General features: G+C 42.0%; 1 protein-coding gene across 5 annotated transcripts in view; it reads right to left on the bottom strand.

Moving 5' to 3' along the window:
* The window catches only part of INPP4B (inositol polyphosphate-4-phosphatase type II B), a 1,087,411-nt gene that overhangs the window by 177,469 nt on the left and 883,207 nt on the right, over nucleotides 1-26,735 (bottom strand). For all 5 annotated transcript variants that reach the window (XM_075348265.1, XM_075348236.1, XM_075348245.1 and 2 more), the window contains one exon: nucleotides 23,581-23,758. In XM_075348265.1, the coding sequence (XP_075204380.1) occupies nucleotides 23,581-23,758 (178 nt within the window). The remainder of the gene's footprint in view (nucleotides 1-23,580; nucleotides 23,759-26,735) is intronic.

The raw sequence follows: 26,735 nt of genomic DNA, 5'->3' as shown, positions 1-26,735 counted from the left end.
ATTATTTACATCTTTTATACATTAAAAATTAAAAAAAGAAAAATGGGCCGATGCAAAAGTTTGGGCACCCTGCATGGTTAGTACCTAGCAGCACCCCCTTTGGGAAGTATCACAGCTTGTAAACACTTTTTGTAGACAGCCTGGAGTCTATCAATTCTTGTTTAAGGGATTTGCATCCATTCTTCCTTGGAAAAGTCTTCCAGTTCTGTGAGATTCCTGGGTCGTCTTGCATGCACTGCTCTTTTGAGGTCTAGCCACAGATTTTCAATGTTGTTCAGAACAGTGAACTGTGAGGGTCATTGTAAGACCTTCAGCTTGCGCCTTTTGAGCTAGTGTATTTGTAAATTTTGATGTGTGTTTAGGATCATTATCCATTTGTAGAAGCCATCCTCTTTTCTCCTCTTTTCAACTTCAGCTTTTTTACAGATGGTGTTATGTTTGCATCAAGAATTTGTTGATCTTTTCTCTAACCATGAAATATTCCATGTGCCATTGGATGCAACACAACCCCAAAGCATGATTGGTCCAGTAGCCAGAGAGTTCTATTTTAACCTCATCGGTCCACAGGACTTTTTTCCACAATGCATCAGTTTGTTTAGATGTTCTTTTGCATACTTCTGATGCTGAATTTTATGGTGAGGATGCTGGAGAGGTTTTCATCCGATTATTCTTCCATGAAGGCCATATTTGTGAAAGTGTCTCTCAATAGTAGAACAACGTACCATAACTCCAGAGTCTGCTAAATCTTCCTGAAGGTCTTTTACAGTCAAGCAGGAGGTTCTGGTTTGCCTCTCTAGCAATCCTACGAGCAGCTCTCACAGAAATTTTGCTTGGTTTTCTAGTCTTTAACTTGACCTCCACTGTTCCTATTAATGGCCATTTCTTAATTACATTCCAAACTGAGGAAAAGGCAACTCGAAAAGGCTTTGCTATCCTCTAATAGCCTTCTCATGCATGTGGACTTTCACCATTTTCATTTTCAGAGTGCTAGGCAGCTGCTTACAAGAACCCATGGCTGCTGTTTTTTGACACCAGGTAAGAGGAGGCTGGGTTTTTTTAAAGCTGTGAAATTAGTATCACATGGCCTTTCCTAACAATGATAGTGAACAAGCCATAACCCTAACAGGATAATTAAGGTCTAAAACCTTGGTCAAAGTTATCTGAGCACACAAATCTCCAAGGATGCCCAAACCTTTGCATAAGCCATTTTTCCTTTTTGTAATTTTTAAATGTAAAAAAAAATAATATTTTTTTCCCCTAAAATACAAAGAAAATGTGTCATGTTTAACTTTATGCCTTTTAGAGATCATGTCATCTTTAACTTGCTTAACTATTCACAATAACAGTAATTTTGAAGAGGGGTGCTGTAACTTTTACATGCCACTGTATCTATTTACAGGCAATGTAATTACAGTTAAATGTAGTTGTCTCCCTCGATACCTCGTCCACAGGAAGACTAATGTGACAAGTTATTTCGAGTTTGAGTGACAGCAGATATCCTGATACTGAACAATTGTACATCATCTAAAAATGATTTATACAGTTTGTCTTTCCCGCTAGTGGTTCAACAATTCTTTTTAGAATAAGTCTTCTCAAATAACAGATCAATGAAAAACAGATGGAGAGATTTTTGGACTTGTAATAGTTACCACAGACGAGGAGATTGTTGGTACAAATACTTCTAATTGGGATTTCCAGCCCAATTATCTGTATAACTAAACCAGACAAATGAACTAGAAATATCTGGAGTTTTCCATTGTTTCGCAAAGGCTTATCTCAAGAAATAAATACAGAATTAGCTGACAGATAACAGAATACAGATGTAGCAGACATCAATTTGTCTTTCAACTCTGAGGGATTATAGCACACAGCATTGTTAATGTTTCACGAGAACGCCAAGGAAGATAACACAGTAGGGTTACCTTACCGGAGAGGATGTGCATAGCATACTGTATATAGGTCTGTGCCGAGAAGAAATCATCAAATGCTCCTTTATTAGGATGTGGTTGGAAGAGCCGCCAATAGTAGAGGGCAGCTTCCCGGTTATGTGCACCCAACTCTACAGTCCAAAGCAAAACCACAGATCTAACACAAGACGGTAAGTTCCTTACATGAACTACATAGCAGGAGTCATAATACAAACTGGTGCAAAGAAAATATAAAAGCAAATGCTCTTTTCCAGAGTTATAAAATAATAATGTGTAAAAGCAAAAATAACAATATGTACTTACTATGTACTTATTTCAGACACTGTTTTATAGCAATGTATAAAATATGAATTTAGAACATTGAAAACAGACACATAGTTTAAAGGGATTATCCAGGATTATAAAAACATGGCTGCTTTTTTTGTTTTTTTGACGAATAGTGACACCCTCAAGTCTAGGTTGTGTCTTGTATTGCAACTCAGCCTCATTTAAAGGGGTTGTCCACTACCTTTACATTGATGGCCGATCCTTAGGATAGAGCATCAATGTCTGATTGGCTGGGGTCCGACACTCCGCACCTCCGCCGATCAGTTGTTCCAGTTCCGGGTGGCGGCAGCCGGAAATGCTCAGTTCCGGAGCTGATCTGTGTTCTGATACCAGCCGGGTACTGCATATGCACCTCCTATTGATCTGAATGGGAGGCGGATGTGCAGTATCTAGTTGCGGCTACTATCAGAGAACGGAGCAGGTCCGGAACTGACCATTTCTGTCTGCCTGCTGCTGTCACCAGGACCGGGAACAACTGATTGGAGGAGGTGTGGAGTGTTGGATCCCAGCCGATCAAACATTGATGACCTATCCTAAGGATAGGCCATCAATGTAAAGGTAGTGGACAACTCTTTAAGAAAACAGAGCAGAGCTGTAATACCAAGCCCCTTGGGAGTGGAACCTTAAAAGCCAAGGAATCCAATCAAGGTGAGAGTGGCTACATGGGATGTCAGGCTGTATCTGTCATATATAGTATTTCTTCATTAAGTCTGGTTTTTACTATTTTAATTTTACCAACCATCGACACACTTGGGTTCACACACTTTTCTATAGTGACTGTTTAATTTTACAGTTTTTTGGCCTTCTGCGGTTATTGTATATTTGTCATTAATTAGCCTAGGCTCTGTTTTTTCTTTTCTGGACTGGCCTTTTCCTCGATGTACAGGGTTTATAATTATGTGACATTGTATGTGAAAATTCATTATTGATTTAAACAAGTTATTCACTACTTTTTTTTTTTTTTATAAAAATGATGGATCCTCAGGATGTCTCATTAGCCGATCAGCTGTTACTGGTGCAAGTCGGAGGTTTTTTAGTCCATCTGGAACACAGCAGCTCTGCCATTTCTATAGTGGTCACGACCACGTACTGCAGGTCCCACCCTCCATTCATTTGATCTGTGGTACCCAGGTGTGGCCATAAAAGGTTTGACGAGCTGCTGAGGCCATCAGTAAATAAGTAGTGGTCAAGCTCTTTAATAAAGTTTTAGTATTATTGATTATTATGCATTAACATAGTTGGCATTATGCTGTACAGTCATGCAAGTATTTTTTTATGTTAACTGTTTATTAACTGTTTAATTACCATAAGTGATAAATAAGCAAGGGTCGTTATAGTCTAAAATGAACCCTGTGCAGCACCCTCATTCTGAACATACCGTAATAAGAGGAGCAACAACAAGCCAACAATATTCCTAGCTTTCTTATTGTATTTTCTAAGAAAAGTGGATCCTATGAAATCTTATGAAGATCTTTTTTGTATAGACCATTAAAGGGCTTCAGGGCCTAAATATATACGTAAAAGTAATGCTAAAAATGATTACAAAAGCAGGCAGTACTATACTGTAATCTTCTGGGACTCCATGTAGAGGCAAAGACAGAAGAGACAGAATACACAGGAGGCCTGACTTTAAAGAGGTGGTTCACTGTTATGAGGGGGACCCGGGGAAGCGTGCCAAGATGGGAAATGGACAGCTTCCGCCGGTCAAGGTCCACTGTGCGGTGTAAGGGACCGCTGCTATGGTCAGGAAAGAGTGAGCGGGTTGCTACTAGTGATCGTCTGGAATGTCACAGACGATCTATGTACACCGGTCCGCCCTAACCAGTGAGGGTTGTATGACTCGGGGCTTCTCGTTCGGTGTACCTGTTGCACGGGGATGCACAGAGGTGCCTACGCACGTGTGCCAGCGGGAGTCACAGGAATATGGCACGAGGGTAGCACAGAGGTGCCCACGCACGTGTGCTTCAGAAACAGGTGAGTCCAACAGAGACTCAAGGAGCTCACCTGGGACAGGAACACAGCCTGCTAAACGGAATACTGCCAGAGCAGCAAGGCAGGGGCAAGACCTGCAAACCAGGTGCTGCCTGAGCAGCAAGGGCAAAGCCCACAAAAGACAATGATGTCTGTACAGTGGCGTGGCAGCACGCTGCCAGACATCCAAACATAGAAGGACGGTCGCGCGCCGCCATGAAGGCAGGGGGACCTTTTAAGGAGGCGTAGCTCCACCCAAGGGCGGGCGCGATATGGGCGTGACCCAATCAGGATTCAGCACATCACCAGCCTGGTTATCGGGCCGTGTGATATCAGTGAGCGAATCAGAAGACGTCACGTGGGTCACATGCTCATCTTCCTGCCTCTGGGTCATAAAGGCGGGATCCTCGGTTTCACAATGTGCAGAGATAAGGGAAGTCTTGCTGCTTCCCTCAGCATCCATCCTTTGCACACTGTGCAACCTCTCAGACCCTCTGTGATGCTGAGCAGGAGGGCCCGTGGCAGGCAAGGGATGGGAGACCGCTGCATTCTTTGCAAGGGGAGAACCACTAGGAGTCACCATTCCGCTGCGTCTCCGAGGAGGCAGACCATGCAGTCTCCCAGACCTTTGGCACTGCTGAGCAGGAGGGCTCGTGGCACACAAGGAATGGGGGACCACCTCATTCCTTGCTACAGGAAAGCCACGAGGTGTAACAGTTCACTACTATGCAATAGTGGCCACATCCCTGTAAAACTGATAGGAAGGCTTTTTCTAAATACCTTATTTAGCCAATTCTGCCTTTGAGTGGCTCATCCCCATGAAGTGACCCTCTGGGCTCTGTGACCTCTGAGATCCGGTAATGTCACATCTCCAGTTGACCCAACATCACTGAGGCCGGCCCAAGTCTTCCTGAGTGATTGGGCTGTGGGCAGTGTTTCACCGCTCATCAGAGCCCAGCATGTTGCGTGCTCTCTCCTTCACTGCAGGGGCGATGCTGAGCTGTGATGAGCGTCGAAACACTGCCCACAGCCCAGTCACTCAGGAAGACTGGGGCCGGCCTCGGTGATGTTGGGTCAACTGGAAGTTGACGTGACATCACCGGATCTCAGAGGTCACAGAGCCCGGGGGTCACTTCATGGGGATGAGCGCTCCACAATAGCGTCGCTCAGAGGCAGAATTGGCTGAACAATGTGTTTAGAAAAAGCCTTCCCTATCAGTTTTACAGAGATGTGGCCACTATTGCAGAGTAGTGAACCACCTCTTTAAGAACTGGTACAAATACAATTCACGTATGCGATGGGAAGCTAATGCTTTCTGGCTGGATGGCTGGCAAAATAATTTCAATATGTCACTTATTATATTAGCATTACATGACACCACCAGTCCATGCCATTAGAATTACAATATGTGCCACATTACTGGGTCACTATATACTATATTTGAAATCTGATGAGTACAAAGCTACCCCAATAGCTATAATGACAGGGAAAAAGGTGGGGAAAAACCCACCATTACTAGCAATAGATACCAATTACAAGTAATTCTTTATTGAAAATTACAATAAAAACACACCCCTAACCATAATTCCCTCAAGGTAAAGTATCCATGTCATAATCTAAACCATCAAAATAGATTATAATGAGTAAACATAAAAACATATATAATATACTGTCTAAAATGACATATTACACTAAAGCGGGCTTTACACGCTACGATATATCTAACGAGATGTTGGCGGGGTCACGTCGTAAGTGATGCACATCTGGCATCGTTAGTGATATCGTAGCATGTGACAGCTATGAACGAGCAGAAATACTCACCTTCTCGTTCATCGCTGACACGTCGCTCATTTTCTAAAAATCGAACGTCCTGTTGTTCATTGTTCCCAAGGCAGCACACATCGCTCTGTGTGCTGCCGGGAACGATGAACACAGCTTACCTGCGGCCGCCGGCTATGCGGAGGGAAGAAGGTGGGCAGGATGTTTACATACCGCTCATCTCCGCCCCCCCGCTTCTATTGGTCGGCCGCTGTGTAATGTCGCTGTGACGCCGAACGCCTTCAGGAAGTGGATGTTCGCCGCCCACAGCGAGGTCGTTTGGGAGGTAAGTACGTGTGACGGAGGGTTACAGCATTGTGCAACACAAGCAACAAATTGCCCGTGCCGCACAAACGATGGGGGAGGGTGTGATCGCATATGCGCTCGCACGATTAATTGAAGCATGTAAAGCAGCCTTAACACTCAACAATAAAAGTGTAATAAGTAATAGCAATAGTGAACATGACTCAGAATAACAAGTGTATTAAGTAAAACTGCTAGATTAACGTATATATGCAGGTACCAGACCCTTAAGGGGTCTTTACACGCTACGATATCGTTAATGTTTTATCGTCGGGGTCACGTCGTTAGTGACGCACATCCGGCATCATTAATGACATTGCAGCGTGTGACACTTATGTGCGACCTAAAATGATTGCAAAAGCGGCCAAAATCGTTTGCCGCGGAGAGGTCGTCCTAAAACAAAAAATCGTTTACCTCTCATTAGCAATGTTGTTCCTCGTTCCTGCGGCAGCACACATCGCTATGTGTGACACCGCAGGTGCGAGGAACATCTCCTTACCTGCCTCCATCGGCAATGCGGCAGGAGGAGGTGGGCGGGATGTTTACGTCCCGCTCATCTCCGCCCCTACGCTTCTATTGGCCGCCTGCCGTGTGACTTCGCTGTGACGCCGCACGACCCGATATCGCTACCGTGTAAAGCCCCCTTTAGAGTATAAGTATCATGTCCAGATAGAGGGATGCTGAGATGGGGGATAATCAGATCACAAACGTACTGTATCATGCAAATTACAGCTTCCTCAGGGGTCTTTAGAGAAGACAAATCAAACAGATTCTGAAAAGAAGTGAAGCAAAGTCGTCCAAACAACAAGAAAGACTTTACCCCCAGCCCATTTGTATGGTACACATTCCAGCCTACAAAATTTGAATAAAAAAATAATGAGTATTACCCCCTTCATCATACCGTAAGATAAGCTATGAACCTCTAATCAAATACAGACTTTGGAGCAGACATCTCAAATACAGGTTCTAGATTACTTAATGTAATACAGACTCAAAATCAATCACATTAATACCATCTCCAAGACCATATGTAGATAAAGATGATACCACCACACTAACTATAGAATTTCTGTGGTGCTGTTGATTCTGATGATGAATTTTGTACTGATGTGGGTTCTGGTAATGTATTTCTGCACTGTTGGTGGTTCTGGTAATGAACTTCTGTACTAATGGGGATTCTGGTGATGTATTCTTGTGCTGTTATTGGTTCTGGTCCTGTACACATGTAGGAGGTCATGAAATCGCAAGTATGCGATTTACATACATGCAGTCATGTACCAAGTATACGTGCACTGTGTCGCTCAATGAAAATGTCTTGTCAGAATGTGGCCATAAGGATACAAATCGCATACTTGTGCTCAGATGACTGTCCACTCTAGCTACTGGCAAGGAAAAATCTGAAAAGTCTGCAGTGCACGCTGTGAGAATTTAGTCACCCGGAGTGACTACTGACATTTATCTCAAGCCTGGACAAGCCCTTTAAAGGGAATCTATCACTAGGTTTTTGCTACCTTATCTGAGAGCAGCATAACATAGAGGCAGAGATCCTGATTCCAGCGATATGTCACTTACTAGGCTGCTTAGTGTAGTTGTGCTAAAATCACTGATTAATCAGCAGGAGATTTTTATTAGAGGACTATTTGGTGTGGTGCCAGGTAATCATGAGCTCTGTATAACTGCTAGATCTGCAGCAGAGAAAACATTGATTTTATCAAAATGACAGCAAACAGCTCAGTAAATGACACATCGCTGGAATCAGGGTCTCTGTCTCTACATTATGCTACTCTCAGATGGAGGAGCAAAAACCTGGTGACAGATTCCCTTTAAATCATAGCCTAATGTATAGACATGGTGCAATATACAGTGGAATATGTTTCCAATACTCATTTACTAGCCACTACTCAGTAACATGGCTCTTGCTCACTATACAGGCCCCCTGGATCAGACACCTCATCCCCCTGGACATCAGATTTTAACTCCTAAACTGCTGCAACATAAGTACAACTTTGCACTTTTCAGAGCCACACAGAATACATGGCTAGAAAGGAAGAACCAGTTAAAACATTCACAAGCGTGCTGAAGTCCATGTAACTGGAAACAGATCTCAAAAGTCACGATCTTCCTCTGGCAGTGTTATGGAGACCTTGATTCCCGCAATGTGTCACTTACTGGGCTGCTTAGTGTAGTTTTGATAAACTCACGGTTTAATCACCAGTAGATTATCATTAGAGGATTACTTGGTGTGCTGCAGGTAGTCCAGTATATTCATGAGCTCTGTATAACTGCTAGATCTGCAGCAGAGAAAACATTGATTTTATCAAAATGACAGCAAACAACTCAGTAAGTGACACATCACTAGAATCAGGGTCTCTGTCTTTACATTATGCTACTCTCAGATGGGGGAGCAAAAATATGGTGACAGATTTCCTTTAACACTAGAACCACTGAGGTAGTCATTTTGACTACTTTGCACCATGTATTTCTATACAGGTGTCACGAGTCCAGTAGTTCTAGTGTTAACCCTCCACTGGTGAGGTGGGGTTTGCAAGAACCTAGGGAAAGTTTGTTCAGCTGGCATTCATTGGAAAATGCTGGTATGAATCATCAATGTATTACATTTTCCGATACTTGTGGGTGTCAAAAATTTGGTATACTCATGTGTAATAAATCGTCAATAAGAAAACGATTAAAACAAACGTGATCTTTGCATTTTCTGTAAAAATTAGAGATTTCTAAACACTGGGGTATAGGAAGCCCCACATCACCAGTTGAGGGTTAATGCTAAATTAAGCACTGTAGCATGCCAATCCTAACAGTATGTAGTATACTCAGTATCAGGATTCAGCTCTGATTGCTGGTTCCAGCAGTCATCACATGGAAGCTCCACTCGTATGCGATTTTCATACTTTCGGTAATGTGACAACTGGCTTTTCTTCTTTCTTGTCTCAGTTTTTCACTGAACATTGTGAGAATCATGAAGAAGAGCTCGTCAGCACATGATTGTCAGGCGCATTCCACCCGGACCCATGTTACTCTACTACCCATGAACGATTCTTTTCTCAGCCCTAATTGGACTGAGAAAACAATTGCAGCATGCTTTGGGTGGATCAGAATAGTTTTCACTCGCACCCTTACAAGTCTATGTGTGTGAAAGAAACATCGCACTGCACTCGCATTATATCAGAGTACAGTGCAACATAAGCATCAGCTGATAATGGAGGAGATATGGAGAGTAGTCCCTCCCTCTCCTCAGCAGCTGTGCTCCGATCGCAGGATCAGATCACAGTATAATGACACTAGGCTCACGCTCGCAGCAGAGTAGGAGTCGGGGGTCATTAGCATAACACACCCAATGCTCTCACATCGGATGCTAAATGCCCATGTGTCCTTAGCCTAAAGGCTGCTTTACACGCAGCGACATCGCTAGCGATGTTGCTGGTGAAAACACCCGCCCCCGTTGGTTGTGTGTCACGGCCAAATCGCTGCCTGTGGTGCACAACATCGCTAGGACCTGTCACACATACTTACATGCCTAGCGACATCGCTGTGGCCGGCGAACCGCCTCCTTTCTAAGGGGGCGGTTCGTGCGGTGTCACAGTGACGTCACACAGCAGCCGTCCAATTGAAGCGGAGGGGCAGATTGCAGCCGAAAGAAAGTGACGCCCACCTCATTGCCAGAGGACGCAGGTAAGGTGTTGTTCCTTGTTCCTGGGGTGTCACAGGTATCGATTTGTGCTCCCTCAGGAACGATGAACAACCTGCGTCCTGCAACAGCAACGATATTTGGGATTAGACCGACGTGTCAACGATCAACGATTAGGTGAGTAATTTTGATCGTTAGCGGTCGTTTGTACGTTTCACACGCAATGATGACGCTAACGAGGCCGGATGTGCGTCACGAATTCCGTGACCCCAACGACATCTCGTTAGCGATGTTGTTGCGTGTAAAGCCCCCTTTAGTCTGAAAATCACATATGAATAATTGATCACATGATGACTTCTCATACCGCTTGGGAGGGGGCGGAGGGGCGCCGAACTGAATTCTTGTCCTGGGTAAGCCTAGATATACCTCTGCTTAGAACACGATATTGGCCTTAGTACAGAAGAAAAGCTACAAAATAAAGAAGTGACAGCGCGAGCATTCCAGCCTTTGTACTGCAGTGAACTGCGCTGTATTCTGTAAATCCTCGTATATTGACATTGCTTTCTTACTGAAAGACAACAATGATTCAGTGTAACTTCTCTCAATTGTGTCAAGCCTGGAAATTACTGCAAGCTATAAAGATCCAATGCTGCTCATAGTATTGCAGATGTATGGGCTTCACAGGCCATCTGTCTACATAGACTTCTTTCTTCTGCATCCAAATCGTGTCTGGCTGCTTTCTGAGGGAATACCTTCCCAAGCAGTTGTTGTTCTTTTAAGTTAGTCCCAATAAATGTCAAAATCAAAAACAATGTTAATAAATAATGTGCTTGTGGCATTATGCAAGTGAAAGACACCTGCAGCAACAGCCACGGCACAATCGCAGCCCATGCCTCAAACTCATATGAAAGGGACATATCAAAGACATGCATGAAAGCGTCTTATTCCGAAGTCTCTCGTTTGAACTTGTTAATTTATTTATTTTAATTTTAGCGTAGGGAAAATAATTCACCTGCAATTTATTTCTGGATGATAAAGCGCCAAGGTTGCATCTAAGCTATGGTTTGTGCACAGTAGTAAGCATAGGGTCAAATTCTCAAGAAGAGTATTTGGTGCGTTTTTGATGCTGCCTATTTTCCTTGCACAAAAAATGTGGCCAATTATATTTCCAGGAAAGTGAATGTGATAATACAAATCTCATGCCCGCTTTCTTTTAGGCCTCTTTCACACGTCAGTCAAAAACACACGTTTTTCACTGACGTGTTAAAGATGCACATGTCCCTCCGTGTGGAGTGATTTTGGCACACGGATAGCACAACTGTGACTAACAAATAGCACACGGAGATCAGGTACTTTTATACTATCCACACCGCTGTTGTCTGGGGTGCTGATGTCTCCCACCGGGTCGCGGTGCCATGAATATTCATGGGCATAATTAGCTGGCCTGGAAGCAGGAGACAGCAGTGGCTGGAGACAGCATCACTGGAGACAGGTGAGTATAGGAATCATATTATTTCAAATATACAAAAGTAATCTTCCCAGCCAGCTTACCGGTACCCCGTGACGTGTGGAATCCAGTATTTAGTCAGAGGAAAGAGTCCGCAAGGAAAGCAGAGCAGGAGCCAGCCACGAAAATCCAAATAGAAAAAATCTTCCAAACTCCAGCGGACAAATTCCAGGACTCAGTTCATAGTTTAAAAATTATCTTGCTGTGCAAATTTTATTAGAAAAAATCCATTAAAAATAGATCCACACTCTGAGCAGTATAATTATAGCAGGTTAGGAGTGGTAGCCTCTTGGACTACGCATTTTGGCGTGGATGCGCCTTCTACATGGTCCTTAGAGTAAAGGCTTAACTGCTAAACTTTAAAAAAGGGGAAGATGGGGGGATGGGATTAAAAGCAAACATGAATACACCCATGTTTAACCCTATGTTGACATAAACTTCTTTTGAACCATTTTTTAACAAAATATACAGTTCTCATTTAAACATATCCATGTTCGGATGATGTACTCTGTTATAAGAATGCACAATATAATATAATAACCCTAAAAAGAATCGACAAAACGATTGCAAAGTGTCAAAAAAATCCTACATTAACATTTTTTGACACTTTGCAATCGTTTTGTCGATTCTTTTTATATTTGCTCTTGATCAATGTATTAGGGTTATTATATTATATTGTGCATCCTTATAACAGACACCATCAATCCCGAACATGGATATGTTTAAATGAGAATTGTATATTTTGTTAAAAAATGGTTCAAAAGGAATTGTCAACATAGGGTTAAAGATGGGTGTATTCATGTTTGCTTTTAATCCCATCCCTCCATCTTCCCCTTTTTTAAAGTTTGTCAGTTAAGCCTTTAGTCTAAGGACCATGTAGAAGGCGCATCCATAAATGGATAAAAACGGTCCTGTCTCTGCGCGGAACACACGGACACACGTGTGCACCGGACGGAAACACAATCACTGAGAAATCAATGATGTGTGCGCAGACCCAGGTTTTCCCCATACATGTGAATAAGGTTGCACTACAGTACCAGGCAGCCTAAGAACAGGGGTGGAGCGTCTCAGACAAATCCTTTAATTTTCACAACAGACATAAATGTCATCACACTTGTTAACCAACTTATTTCTGATTTCTGTAGGTTGATTTCTCTTGTGTCTGATCAATTTTTCTTTATACATTGCTATCTATTAGGTCTAATAAACATCTGATTAAAGTCATTAAATGTCATTCCTTCATTTGTTCTCATTGTGTTTTAGTTCTTTTTAAGAATATTTAGCAATATGGACAGAAAACAGTGAATTTCTCTATTTATTAATTAACTAATTAGATTTTTACAGTTGATACTACTAGATATTTATGTCACAGCACCAATAGTCTATGCATTAGGCTATGATTTAAAGGGAATCTGTCACCAGGTTTTTGCTCCTCCATCTGAGAGTAGCATAATGTAGAAACAAAGACCCTGATTCCAGCGATGTGTCACTTACTGAGCCGTTTGCTGTCATTATAATAAAATCAATGTTTCCTCTGCTGCAGATCTAGCACTTACATAGAGCTCATGAATATACTGGACTACCTGCAGCACACCAAGTAATCCTCTAATGATAATCTACTGGTGATTAAACCGTGAGTTTATCAAAACTACACTAAGCAGCCCAGTAAGTGACACATTGCGGGAATCAGGGTCTCCACAACACTACCAGAGGAAGATCGTGACTTTTGAGACCTGTTTCCAGTTACATGGACTTCAGCACACTTGTGAATGTTTTAACTGGTTCTTCCTTTCTAGCCATGCATTCTTGCCAAGTTGTACTAATGTTACAGCAGTTTAGGAGTTAAAATCTGATGTCAAGGGGGTTGAGGTGTCTGATCCAGGGGGCCTGTATAGTGAGCATGTATGTTAGAACCCTTACCACTCTGTTGATACTCATCATACCGTACAATAGACTCTAATACAATACTTTGGTTTTCAGAGTGAGTCACTATTCCCAGTAGAACTACATGTGATGTTCCTGCATACAACAGTGCTCACCCTACTGTTCGTACATACGGTATGATACCTCCGACCACATAATCTTCCCTCTTCTCTTTTCCCTTACACATTCCCATTAACCATTCTCTCACGTTACAGGTCTAATATATCTACCTCTATTTTGCTTCTTCTCCTGCTGCTTTCCAGGTGAGCGATCTCCAATCACTCCTACACTCTTCGATATATCACATCATATTATCACTAGATACGTCGTCAGTACCATCACTGACTCTGGACACACGTTTATCATGAGATTTCCTCTCTGTTCATACCCGCATAACACCAACCTGACCTTCATGTACCTATATCAACTTTATGGTGAGGTTTTGTCTCATTCATGGCATAATCCCTACAGGGTGACTATTATCTTTGATACTGTTTCATGGTTTCCCCATTGAGTATTTGTATCCCACTATGTATCAATGTGTGTGTAAATATATCCCTGTATCTATATGAGTTAACATATCGATACTCTCCGGTGAAATCTCACCTTTATCATGACATGATTCTTGTAAGATGACTAATACCCCTGACACTATATCGTGGTCTCCTCATCTTGTATCTCATTTTGTACCTATTTATACATACCTTTGTGATTTACATGTCTTCTATTACCTGTATTGATTAATGTCTTTTTTCTTTATTTTGTATTTCTACCATTGTAAATACGCAGTTTTGTCCGACCTGAGGAAGGCCGATTGGCCGAAACGTCGGCGGACTTATGTACAGCACCTTTTTCACTACCTCACAAGCAAAATAAAAGAAAAAAGATTTTTCAAATCTACCATGTCTCCTTGATTCTTATGGGAAAATTAGTAGTGTGCCGGAGTTATCTCAATTTTTACTGACTGTTTTTCTCCAGAGCACCTACACAAGGTGAAGCGAGGTCTTTTTCTCACTAATTCTGGACTATTTTTGACCTAGCTCCCTTTTTTCCCTTGAAATTATTATAGTTTTGGAATCGTCCATGTCTCAAACTAGTTTTTCCACATTTTCTTACAATGAAGCTGAGACCAACGATATAGTCTCCAGGGTAACCTCACCTAGCACGTTTCTCAGTATACCAACAGAAGAAATCAGGAAGAGGGACTTTGAGAAGACTCTACAGAGACACGCGGCCCTAGATCTGCATTTAATCACCTTGGCCGAATACCATCGGACAAAAAGAATCCCAAGGGGTCTACGCGTCTCACTCCGACCTACGATTTTTGCAGATAACAACGACTTCTGTGACAAGTTCGAGGCTATTATCAATAAATGCTCAATGGACGTCATAACCCTAACAATTGATTTCTTACAAAAAGAAGTTGACCAACTATCTGCGAATATCCAGACCACAGAAACCCAGTTAAAACAGGTTTTTTCTAGCACAGATTTTGAACAACTCAAGAAAAAATCAGACGATTACATCTCGGATTTCCGAAAATCACTTGAGGCGAAGAAACGAAACAAATTTTTACGAGACCAGGAGGATTACGCACAAGGAACTGTCTATCGATGGCGCTCAGGGGACTCCTCGACCTTTTCACGACGTCCCACTCGATACACAGGGTATTCCTCTTCCGGAAGCTCAGATATGGACTCCCGACCTCAACGCCAGCAGTCGAATTTTTTAGGGCAAAGGCGCCCTCCCGCAAGAAGACGAGGAGGGGGCGCAGGCGTGATTCCACATTATCGGGCAGATCGAGTGTGGACGAGGTCGCAGGTAATGACAACCTAATCTATAATATTTCCTCATATAACTTGTCTCCTATTGAACATTCTGTTTTACAGAAAGGTTTGTCGTTTAGCCCCACCCCTTCCTATGACACCTTCACGGTACAACAAGAACTTGATCAATTTTATAGATCTGTACGCCTCAAAACACATTTTAATAACACTAATTATGCCAGCACTGAAGGTATAGATTCAACCTCATCCCTGCCTTGCTTTTCGCTAAAAGCCCTACAACTAAGAACACATAGCCCCTACATGCCCCCTAGGACATACCATCCAGTGGAGACTTTTGTCTCACTAGTCTCCCAAGACATAGGTATCTTAAATGAACAAATCCAGGCTGGTGAACTCCAGATTAAAAATAATCTATCGGTAGTCGAGTCAAGAGCCCTACGGAGTCTTAGGGAAAACCAGGCCATTATAATCAAACCAGCGGACAAGGGGGGAGCTATTGTGGTTTTAGACCGACACTACTATATCTCTGAGATCATGAGTCAACTATCGGACAGGTCCACCTATGAACCTGTCTCACAGGATCCCACTACAGGGATTGCTTCCCTTATCAGAACCACAACCCACGATTATTTCGAACGTGGCATTATTGATCATAAACTGAGAGATCTCCTTAATAATCCACACCCTATTACCCCGGTGTTTTACACCCTCCCCAAGGTCCATAAAAATCTCACCCACCCCCCCGGGAGACCCATAGTGGCTTCTACCGACTCCATCCTTTCACCCTTGGCCAAGACAATAGAGAAAATCCTCTCACCATTTGTCCCTCTGACTCCCTCATACCTTAAGGATACATCCCACTTTCTTGAAATACTGACGGATTTACATCAAGTCCCCTGTACATCCCTTCTTGTAACATTGGATGTTAACTCACTATACACTAGTATTAATCACAGTGATGGCTTACAGGCCATACAGTGGTTCTTTGAACAATTTACTACTCTTCCGGTTGACAATAGAAACTTCTGCATAGATTTGCTTAAAATCATCCTTGAAAAGAACTTCTTCCTATTCCAGGACCAATTCTATGTTCAGCGTAGGGGGACCGCGATGGGCTCTAACGTCGCGCCCCCCTACGCTAACATTTTCATGGCATCCTTTGAAGAGCAACACGTACATTCACATCCCCTGATTCTACGCCACGCCCTCCTGTGGCGTCGCTATATCGACGACATTTTCCTCATTTGGGATGGGGATTTAGACTCGCTGACGACATTCTATGAGGAGATCAACACATTTTTACCTGGTCTAACATTCACTATTCACCATAACCTCAATAGGATCAATTTCCTAGACTGTATGGTCATCAAAGATAGTGACGGCATCATTTCCACCGATATTTACGTTAAACCAACGGACAAGAATAGCCTCCTCCACTTCAAAAGCAATCACCCCAGACACACCAAATATTCTCTACCTATCAGTCAACACACCAGAGTTAGTCGCATAGTCAGCGACAAGGACACTCGTCAGACAAGACATAAGGAAATGAGTGCCAAGTTTACACAACGAGGATATCCCCACAATATAGCCACTAAAATGACATCTGATTCCGTTAACCATTCCACACAATCTGACCGCATTCCTTTGATCAACACATTTCATCCCTTTTCCCCATTAGTCAAAAAAATAGTGTTAAAACACTGGCCACTATTGGGACTCGCTTATCCGCAGATCAAGGAATTCCAGGCACCTCCCTTATTCTGTTACAAGAAGTCACCTAACATTAGAGATAAACCTGTACGGGCCGACATAGGCCCCTCCACTCGTCTTCCCAAACAAATATTCCTTGGTAACCCACAATATGGCACTTTTCCGTGCCTCAGATGTGCGCAGTGTTCAAATGTCACCAGAGGATGTTCATTCACACACCCTAGAACAGGTAAATCCTTTCCAATTAGGGATTTTTTCACATGCGACAGCACTTTCGTCGTGTACTTCATTAAGTGCCCCTGCGGTCTCGGATATGTTGGGGAGACCACCCAGCATATCCGAGACCGCATCAATAAGCACAAATCGGACATTAGATGCGGAAAAACTTTATTACCAATCCCGTTTCACTTCATGACAGCTGGCCACAGAATCTCGCAACTCAAATTCCAGGTCATAGACCACGTGGGCATCAACCGTAGGGGCGGGGATAGGGTCAAATTACTTCGCGAAAGAGAAGCCCGTTGGATTTTTACCTTGAGTACCCTCGAACCCCATGGTTTAAACCGTAAATACGAACTCGGTTACTGAGGTCAAATAGCTACATGTGTTTTAGGGTCATTTTATGCTTATGGTAATTATATTCCCTTTTTCCTTTGTATACGTGTGCAGGTCAGTACCTGTATGTTTACTGTGGCACCATCCGGTAATCATAACAATGCTTTTTCATCATTGCTGCATCTATTAATGCAATGTAGGGGAACACCGTTAACACTGTATCAGACCGATATTTCAATCTCTTGTGATTTATCAATCATTTCACTCACATGCCTACCAATCTTTTGCATATATCTGTCCTGGTCTCCTATAGACTTTGAGTCAATCCACATGACCAACTTATTTTAGGACGAGTACTTTATTATCATCATTAACTATTTATTAAGTTTTGAAAACATTTGGCCAGTGTATACGGTGTTAACCTTATTTCGATGTTATGCACAACTACTACATGTTGTACATGTACTGCTCATTTTATCTAGGTACTAATGATCTTCCTTTCATTCTTTATTTACAGAACTAGCACCACTTGCAGGGTTAAGCACGTATACCACCCCATCAGTATATCACTGGTCCGAGCACTGGAACAGCACATCCGTCTTGGGAACAGCCCCCCAGATACGGGCATCCACCTTCTCACTTCCGCGTTCCAAATAGCGGTAGTGACGTACACTCTAGGTCACCATAATGTGTAATCCCTCCTGCACTTGCGTGAGGCATCACAGTTCAAGTTTCCAACACTGCATCCGAAACCGGAAGTGACGTCGCGGCACCATCCGAAACCGGAAGTGACGTCGCGGCACTATTTTCTTCAAATACACCCTTTTCCCATACATGCCGCACCTCACAGGACGCGCGGTCCAGCTACCCAGCACCTCTGACACCCGGTAAGTGGCTCACCAGGACAGCAGCAGACACTTCCCTCTGGATACTTTTTCACATGTATTTAACTACCGATTTCTCCCCTTTCAGCCGGTAGTTGCCCGGATTCCCCCTATCTCCTGGGACCCTCTCCCATACCTTAGCACCTGGAATCATAGGTATATATTACCTTTTCTCTTCACTATCTCTGTGATAGCTTATAGATTCCTCATGGTTTATCTTCTGTGCAGGTCACTACCCGGGTCAGGCCCTATCTTATTCCACATACCCTTCTCCAGCCCCTATCCTAGAACGCTTACTGGAGGTATGTTACATGACACATTCCCCTTTCCTTTTTTTCTCAACACTTTTTGACATTTATTATCTTTTCTTACACCTGGAATATGACACAGCTACAGCTACTTTGGAATAACAAGATTTGTGAACGCCTAAGAATAATGGTAATACATATATAACATGGACACGTGATTCTTTGAATATATTAAAGCATGCTGGTAGCTCACCTGAACACAGGTGAATGATTAGATAATCCCTTTGCTCCTACTTTCCTTCTCTCTCCCTTTACATTCACCTCTGTGATTTTATCCATCTTCATGTATAGGTTGCTGGCCATATTTGACGTAACTTGGTGACCCTCCATACCTATTTTCTGGTAGTCACAGAACGGCCACCAGAGGACCACGATATTCTACTGTTTCCGATTGACAAGAGGTATCCCCTCTATGTATGTTAGAACCCTTACCACTCTGTTGATACTCATCATACCGTACAATAGACTCTAATACAATACTTTGGTTTTCAGAGTGAGTCACTATTCCCAGTAGAACTACATGTGATGTTCCTGCATACAACAGTGCTCACCCTACTGTTCGTACATACGGTATGATACCTCCGACCACATAATCTTCCCTCTTCTCTTTTCCCTTACACATTCCCATTAACCATTCTCTCACGTTACAGGTCTAATATATCTACCTCTATTTTGCTTCTTCTCCTGCTGCTTTCCAGGTGAGCGATCTCCAATCACTCCTACACTCTTCGATATATCACATCATATTATCACTAGATACGTCGTCAGTACCATCACTGACTCTGGACACACGTTTATCATGAGATTTCCTCTCTGTTCATACCCGCATAACACCAACCTGACCTTCATGTACCTATATCAACTTTATGGTGAGGTTTTGTCTCATTCATGGCATAATCCCTACAGGGTGACTATTATCTTTGATACTGTTTCATGGTTTCCCCATTGAGTATTTGTATCCCACTATGTATCAATGTGTGTGTAAATATATCCCTGTATCTATATGAGTTAACATATCGATACTCTCCGGTGAAATCTCACCTTTATCATGACATGATTCTTGTAAGATGACTAATATCCCTGACACTATATCGTGGTCTCCTCATCTTGTATCTCATTTTGTACCTATTTATACATACCTTTGTGATTTACATGTCTTCTATTACCTGTATTGATTAATGTCTTTTTTCTTTATTTTGTATTTCTACCATTGTAAATACGCAGTTTTGTCCGACCTGAGGAAGGCCGATTGGCCGAAACGTCGGCGGACTTATGTACAGCACCTTTTTCACTACCTCACAAGCAAAATAAAAGAAAAAAGATTTTTCAAATCTACCATGTCTCCTTGATTCTTATGGGAAAATTAGTAGTGTGCCGGAGTTATCTCAATTTGTATAGTGAGCAAGAGCCATGTTGCTGAGTAGTGGCTAGTAAATGAGTATTAGAAAAATATTCCACTGTAAATTGTACCATGTTACAGAGGAGAGATTACCTCTCTGACGGTCATGGGTAAAGGAGACCTGTGACCTAGGGAGAGGAGGAAGAGACGCTCCTAATAGAGAGTGTCCCCATAAGAGGAGATAGGATCCAGGGTTGGAGGGTAAATCCATGCTAATTGAAGTATCCGTTTTGTGCCTGACCAAATAAGGAGGGTGCTACCTGAGTGTTGGGGGACCTCTTACATATAATAGGGGCTCCTGGTCCCAGCTCTCTATTCCCTATATCTTATTATATATATAGTTGTAGGAAAAGAACAGGGTGCAATTTTAACTCCGTCCAGAAGATGGCGGAATGGTTCTGTTTTCTCAGAGAGTCATCTTTTCGACCTCCCCTGTCAGCTTGTATAATTGGCTTATCACTGGGTTATGTCTACAGGATATGGTTAAGCTGGGTTTACACACTGCAACATCTCAAACGACATCGCTGTAACGTCACCGGTTTTGTGACGCAATAGCGATGTCGTTTGCGATGTTGCAGTGTGTGAAACACATCAGCGACCTGGCCCCTGCTGTGAAGTTGCTGATCGCTACAAATCGTTCAGGACCATTCCTAGGTCCTTTGTTTCCCGCTGTGCAGCATGCATCGCTACAAAGTTTCAGTGTGTGAAAGACTTTGCAGCGACTTTGTTAGCAACTTCCCTTTCAAAAAGCTGCTTATCAACGTCCCCAACAACCAGCTAGGTCGCTCTGCAGGTCCGGATCGCTGTTGCGTTGTTGGCCAGGTTTGCCTGTTTGACAGCTCACCAGCGACTCAACAGAGACTTAGGGAGGTCGCTGTTACGTCACAAAACCGGTGACGTTACAGCGATGTCCTTTGCGATGTTGCAGTGTGTAAACCCAGCTTTAGTCTGACCCTCTCCCTATTTAATGACAATTAGTCTCATCCCTCAGCCTCTTTGTAACTTGAGGCGCGTAGTCCCTCCCTCCATAAGTTTTTCTGTGGTATCTATAAAAAAAAAAAAAGACAGACAAAAGATAAAGTTTTTATTTGTTAATATTTAATAAAAGTCACAGCTGTCAGTTGTTTGAGAAAGTTATTTGTGCCGGGAGTCCGGGGGCCCGCACATCGCTTCCAGGTCAAACGACTGCAACAAAGGTTTGCTTTTGTGGTTTTAAAGGAAATATGTTTAAAAAATCCTGTGATCGAATTCCATCCAGCAAAAGGTATATTGCTGTCTTGGCCTTACTTCAGGAAAATGAGGGGTGGAGGACCTTTATTCCTCCCAACAGTCTGAAACAGGCAAAGTCCAGGTGAGCAGTGCTGAGAGTGTAAGTGCAAGTTATCTGATGTATTTTCATAACCAAAAGCAGGTGAGTACATATAGTAACCAACGGAGGAACAGATAGCTGCATTTAAATGTAGGCATTGGGGTAAAGACAGGTTAAAGAGTAACTCAGCAGTGTGCAGGCCAGTTATTCAAATGAAACTATGAGGCCAAAGGCATAGAATGTATGTTCTGTGGACTATCCAGTTTTCTAAGTGGGACTTATGAGGCCAAAGCCCTGGAATGCACATTCAGTGGACCATCCAGTTTTGTAAGTGGGGACTGTGAGACCAAAGGCCTTGAGTGAACATTTAATGGACCATCCAGTTTTAGAAGTGGGCACTATGAGGCCAAAGGCCTGGAGTGTACATTCAGTGGACCATCCAGTTTTGTAAGTGGGGACTGTGAGACCAAAGGCCTGGAGTGCACACTCAGTGGACCATCCAGTTTTGTAAGTGGAAACTGTGAGAACAAAGACCTTGAGTGCACATTTAATGGACCATCCACTTTTGTAAGTGGGAACTATGAGGCCAAAACAGAGACAGGAGCTCAGACATGCCAGGAAAAGTGACGCAATCAGAGACTGTACATATTTTGGAAATATTCTGCTGTTATCCAAAGTTAAAGTACAAGTGCCGCCATGTTAAATGACTAAATGCAGCCACATTGAACTGATCCTATCATTTTTCAGTGCACACTACAAATAGGGCAGTGACATCTGGTCTGCCCCTTCTATTCCTCCTTCCATAAAGCTACACACTTCATTTACTACTTCTCTGAGTAAAAAAAATCTCACTGAGTAGCTAATTCTGAGAGGTTTCTAGTAAATACAACAGGGTTCAGGAGGTCTCCTCTTCTCTTGCCAGAGTTGATAACAAGTACGTCCTTCGGGTGTCCTGTAGCCATTGCTAAACTGGAATTAGGTCTCAGTTCAACTAGCGCATAGCGTCTGATGTGAGAGCATTGGAAGCGATATGCTAATGACCCTCTGCTGCAGGTGTGAGCCAAGGGTCATGTGACTGTGATCTGTTCTTGCAATAGGATCACAGCTACAGAGGGGACGGGGGAGCACTTTCTCCCTCTCCTCCAGTGCCTGTCTTTGCGTATATCACCCTGCGGTTGGATGACATGCGAGTACAGTGCGATGTTTCACACACACACACACACACACACACACACACATACACACACCCATAGACTTGTATGGGTGCGTGTGAGCCGAGTCTCGCTGCCAAACGCAGCATGCTGTGATTCATTTCTCATGCTGATATGGCATGAGAAATCAATCGCTGATGGACACTGCCTCATAGTTTTGCACTGGTGCGAGTGCAGGCCGATGTTTTATTGGATTGCACTCGCCCGTGCAAAACGCAAGTGGAACCGAGGCCTAAGTAGCACTTCCCTCTAAGCTGTGGCTCTGAGACCAAAAGGGTTATTTTTAGGAAGACAACCCCGATAATCCCTTGAGTAATATTTTACACCTACCAACAGTCACATTTCCTCGTGAGATGTACATAAATCATTCCACACACATATTTAATTGCTTTAATGCAAAGCCGGTTGCCATGCATCTACCTCCTACTCTTTTGTGGAGTCTATCTTCTCAGAGATAGACCATTTCTTAGGGCCCATTCATAAGTGAGCCACCAACAATATTTCACTCCATTTTCTCGCAGTTTAGTGCTGTGTTTGCAGTACAATTACTGGCGAGTGTAACTGAACACACAAAAAAAATCACTTTCAGATGAAACAAAACTAAAAAGGATATTCTATCTTAAAAGAACATTATCTTCTACTTGCTTCTCAGCAACAATTATTAGCATTAGAAAGGAAGGAACGCTTCGCCGCAATGAAATAACTCAATTTAATAACAGAACCTAGCGCCTCTGAAAGCCTGCAATCTTACTTTCAAAAACACCTTTAAAAACAGGAAATAAAGATATAGAAAATGTTAAATTGCTTTTTTTTTTTCAAAGGTATTAGGTGTTTGCTATTGCATGGACTTGGCATTTTGAAGTCTATCTTTCAAAGTGAGTTCTGTATATTCTATAATGTAGCGAATGTCAGCCTGTACATTACGTTGAAGAGTAGCATTAGGAGGGAGTCTATTTTTATACATGAGCCATTGCATGGCAGATTTGGATCTCACCGTTTCCGAGAGTGCTTTTAAAGAATTTTTGAGGCTGTCCGCAGAGCGCTGTCTTGCTGAATTAAGCAGGAGGTCTGTATGGCTTGATATAAGAGGTTGCAGGTGATTGATGTTGCTTAAAATTTCTTTCGCCTTTGCCGTGTTCTCAGGTGAATAGTAAATACATTGGTACCCAGTGCTGGAAAACAGAAATGCAGATTTCTATTAAACGGCGAGAAAACATTATCAGATTCTTTAACTGTGAACTGAATAGTCAATTTAAAAAATAAAAGAAACATGTGGAAATTGATTTCCTTCCCGCTTGCAAATGGCAGCATATTTATCTTGGAGAATTCAACACCAATCATTATTTTGAAGTATGGCACCCAAGAAACCACAAATGTACTATATGTGAGGAGTTGAAACCAATTTATTTGCTTGCTAAGCTTCATAAAAAATAAGTATTTCATGCCGTAGATTTAGACACTTAAAAGAGATATTTGAAAAGTGGTCTTTTTGCTGAACACCGCTAAAAATGAATGGGAAAGCATTCCCATCTAAAATGAAAAAGGAACAAAATCCTTAGGCTACGCGAACACATGGAGCAGAAGGAAGCAATTTTCGGAGATGTTCTAGAACTGATTCTATAGATAGTCGCAATTATGGTATTGCTTTTTTTAATGTGGTTTTTAATGCCACAGTTTTCCCACAATGAAGTCAAGAAGGTTAAAAACCATGGCAGATCTTCAGACTATGACTTGTACAGAAGGGTCTGCCAAATTATGTGAAGAAGTTATCAAAATCTCATTCCCTATTAATGTAACACACAACTGTCATGGTAAATGATTAAAAAAAGTTTTATTGTGTAGTTAAGTTATGCAACTTTCTATTATATGTTTCCTTATTATCAATAATCATTTTAAATTCTATAGCGCCAACATATTCTATAGCGTCAACATATTCTATAGTGTCAACATATTCTATAACACCAACATATTCCATAGCACCAACATATTCTATAGAGCCAACATATTCTATAGCATCAACATATTCTATAGCGCCAACATATTCAATAACACCAACATATTCCATAGCACCAACATATTCTATAGCGCCAACATATTCTATAGCGCCAACATATTCTATAACACCAACATAATCCATAGCACCAACATATTCTATAGCGCCAACATATTCTATAGCACCAACATATTCCATAGCTCCAACATATTCCATAGCTCCAACATATTCCATCCATAGCACCAACATATTCCATAGCACCAACATATTCTATAGCGCCAACATATTCCATAACACCAACATATTCCATAGCACCAATATATTCTATAGCGCCAACATATTCTATAGCTCCAACATATTCAATAACACCAACATATTCCATAGCACCAAAATATTCTATAGCGCCAGCATATTCTATAACACCAACATATTCCATAACACCAACATATTCTATAGCGCCAACATATTCTATAACACCAACATATTCAATAACACCAACATATTCTATAGCGCCAACATATTCTATAGCGCCAACATATTCTATAACACCAACATATTCTATAGCGCCAACATATTCTATAGCGCCAACATATTCTATAACACCAACATATTCTATAACACCAACATATTCTCCATAGGTTTACAATTCAACTCATTTTCATTGTCTCTTTCTGCTCTCAGTGAATAAAAACATTCATGTTTGCCCCAGTGGATAACAACTCATACATACTTTCACATGAGGTTTATTGAATCTGATTGTGCATAAGAATAGGGTTTAAAGGGAATTTATCACCAAGCTTTTGCTACGTAAATCTTAAACAAAGAAAAGAAAAAAGCGGATGTGCACAAAATGGGATCACCCAAATGGAATCCAATACATAATCTTTGTTATAATGACATGACACAAGTGATACAAGAATAAAACCATTTAAAAACGACAAGCCGAGTGTGCCAAAAAGCACAACATGGTGTGTACAATATAATACAACACCAAAGTACCACCCCTTATATAAGACATACACTAAAAGGTAGAAGCATGGTGCTTAAATATGTAGTATACACAAATGTGAAAAGAATAGTTTAAAGCAATATATCACACAACAGGACCAAAGATAGAGACGGCTGACAAATTCACAATATGTTAAAAAAGTAACTGAAGTGAGCACCAATATACCGTGTATATATATATATATATATACATATATATATGTATATATATATATATATACATATATATATATGTATATATATATATATATACAGTTAGGTCCAGAAATATTTGGACAGTGACACAATTTTCGCGAGTTGGGCTCTGCATGCCACCACATTGGATTTGAAATGAAACCTCTACAACAGAATTCAAGTGCAGATTGTAACGTTTAATTTGAAGGTTTGAACAAAAATATCTGATAGAAATTGTAGGAATTGTACACATTTCTTTACAAACACTCCACATTTTAGGAGGTCAAAAGTAATTGGACAAATAAACCAAACCCAAACAAAATATTTTTATTTTCAATATTTTGTTGCGAATCCTTTGGAGGCAATCACTGCCTTAAGTCTGGAACCCATGGACATCACCAAACGCTGGGTTTCCTCCTTCTTAATGCTTTGCCAGGCCTTTACAGCCGCAGCCTTCAGGTCTTGCTTGTTTGTGGGTCTTTCCGTCTTAAGTCTGGATTTGAGCAAGTGAAATGCATGCTCAATTGGGTTAAGATCTGGTGATTGACTTGGCCATTGCAGAATGTTCCACTTTTTTGCACTCATGAACACCTGGGTAGCTTTGGCTGTATGCTTGGGGTCATTGTCCATCTGTACTATGAAGCGCCGTCCGATCAACTTTGCGGCATTTGGCTGAATCTGGGCTGAAAGTATATCCCTGTACACTTCAGAATTCATCCGGCTATTCTTGTCTGCTGTTATGTCATCAATAAACACAAGTGACCCAGTGCCATTGAAAGCCATGCATGCCCATGCCATCATGTTGCCTCCACCATGTTTTACAGAGGATGTGGTGTGCCTTGGATCATGTGCCGTTCCCTTTCTTCTCCACACTTTTTTCTTCCCATCATTCTGGTACAGGTTGATCTTTGTCTCATCTGTCCATAGAATACTTTTCCAGAACTGAGCTGGCTTCATGAGGTGTTTTTCAGCAA

This window comes from Anomaloglossus baeobatrachus, chromosome 1, assembly GCF_048569485.1.
Source record: "Anomaloglossus baeobatrachus isolate aAnoBae1 chromosome 1, aAnoBae1.hap1, whole genome shotgun sequence".
Taxonomy (NCBI): domain Eukaryota; kingdom Metazoa; phylum Chordata; class Amphibia; order Anura; family Aromobatidae; genus Anomaloglossus; species Anomaloglossus baeobatrachus.
The sequence above is the reverse complement of the archived record's forward strand: the minus strand, read 5'-3'. Positions and strand labels throughout refer to the sequence as shown.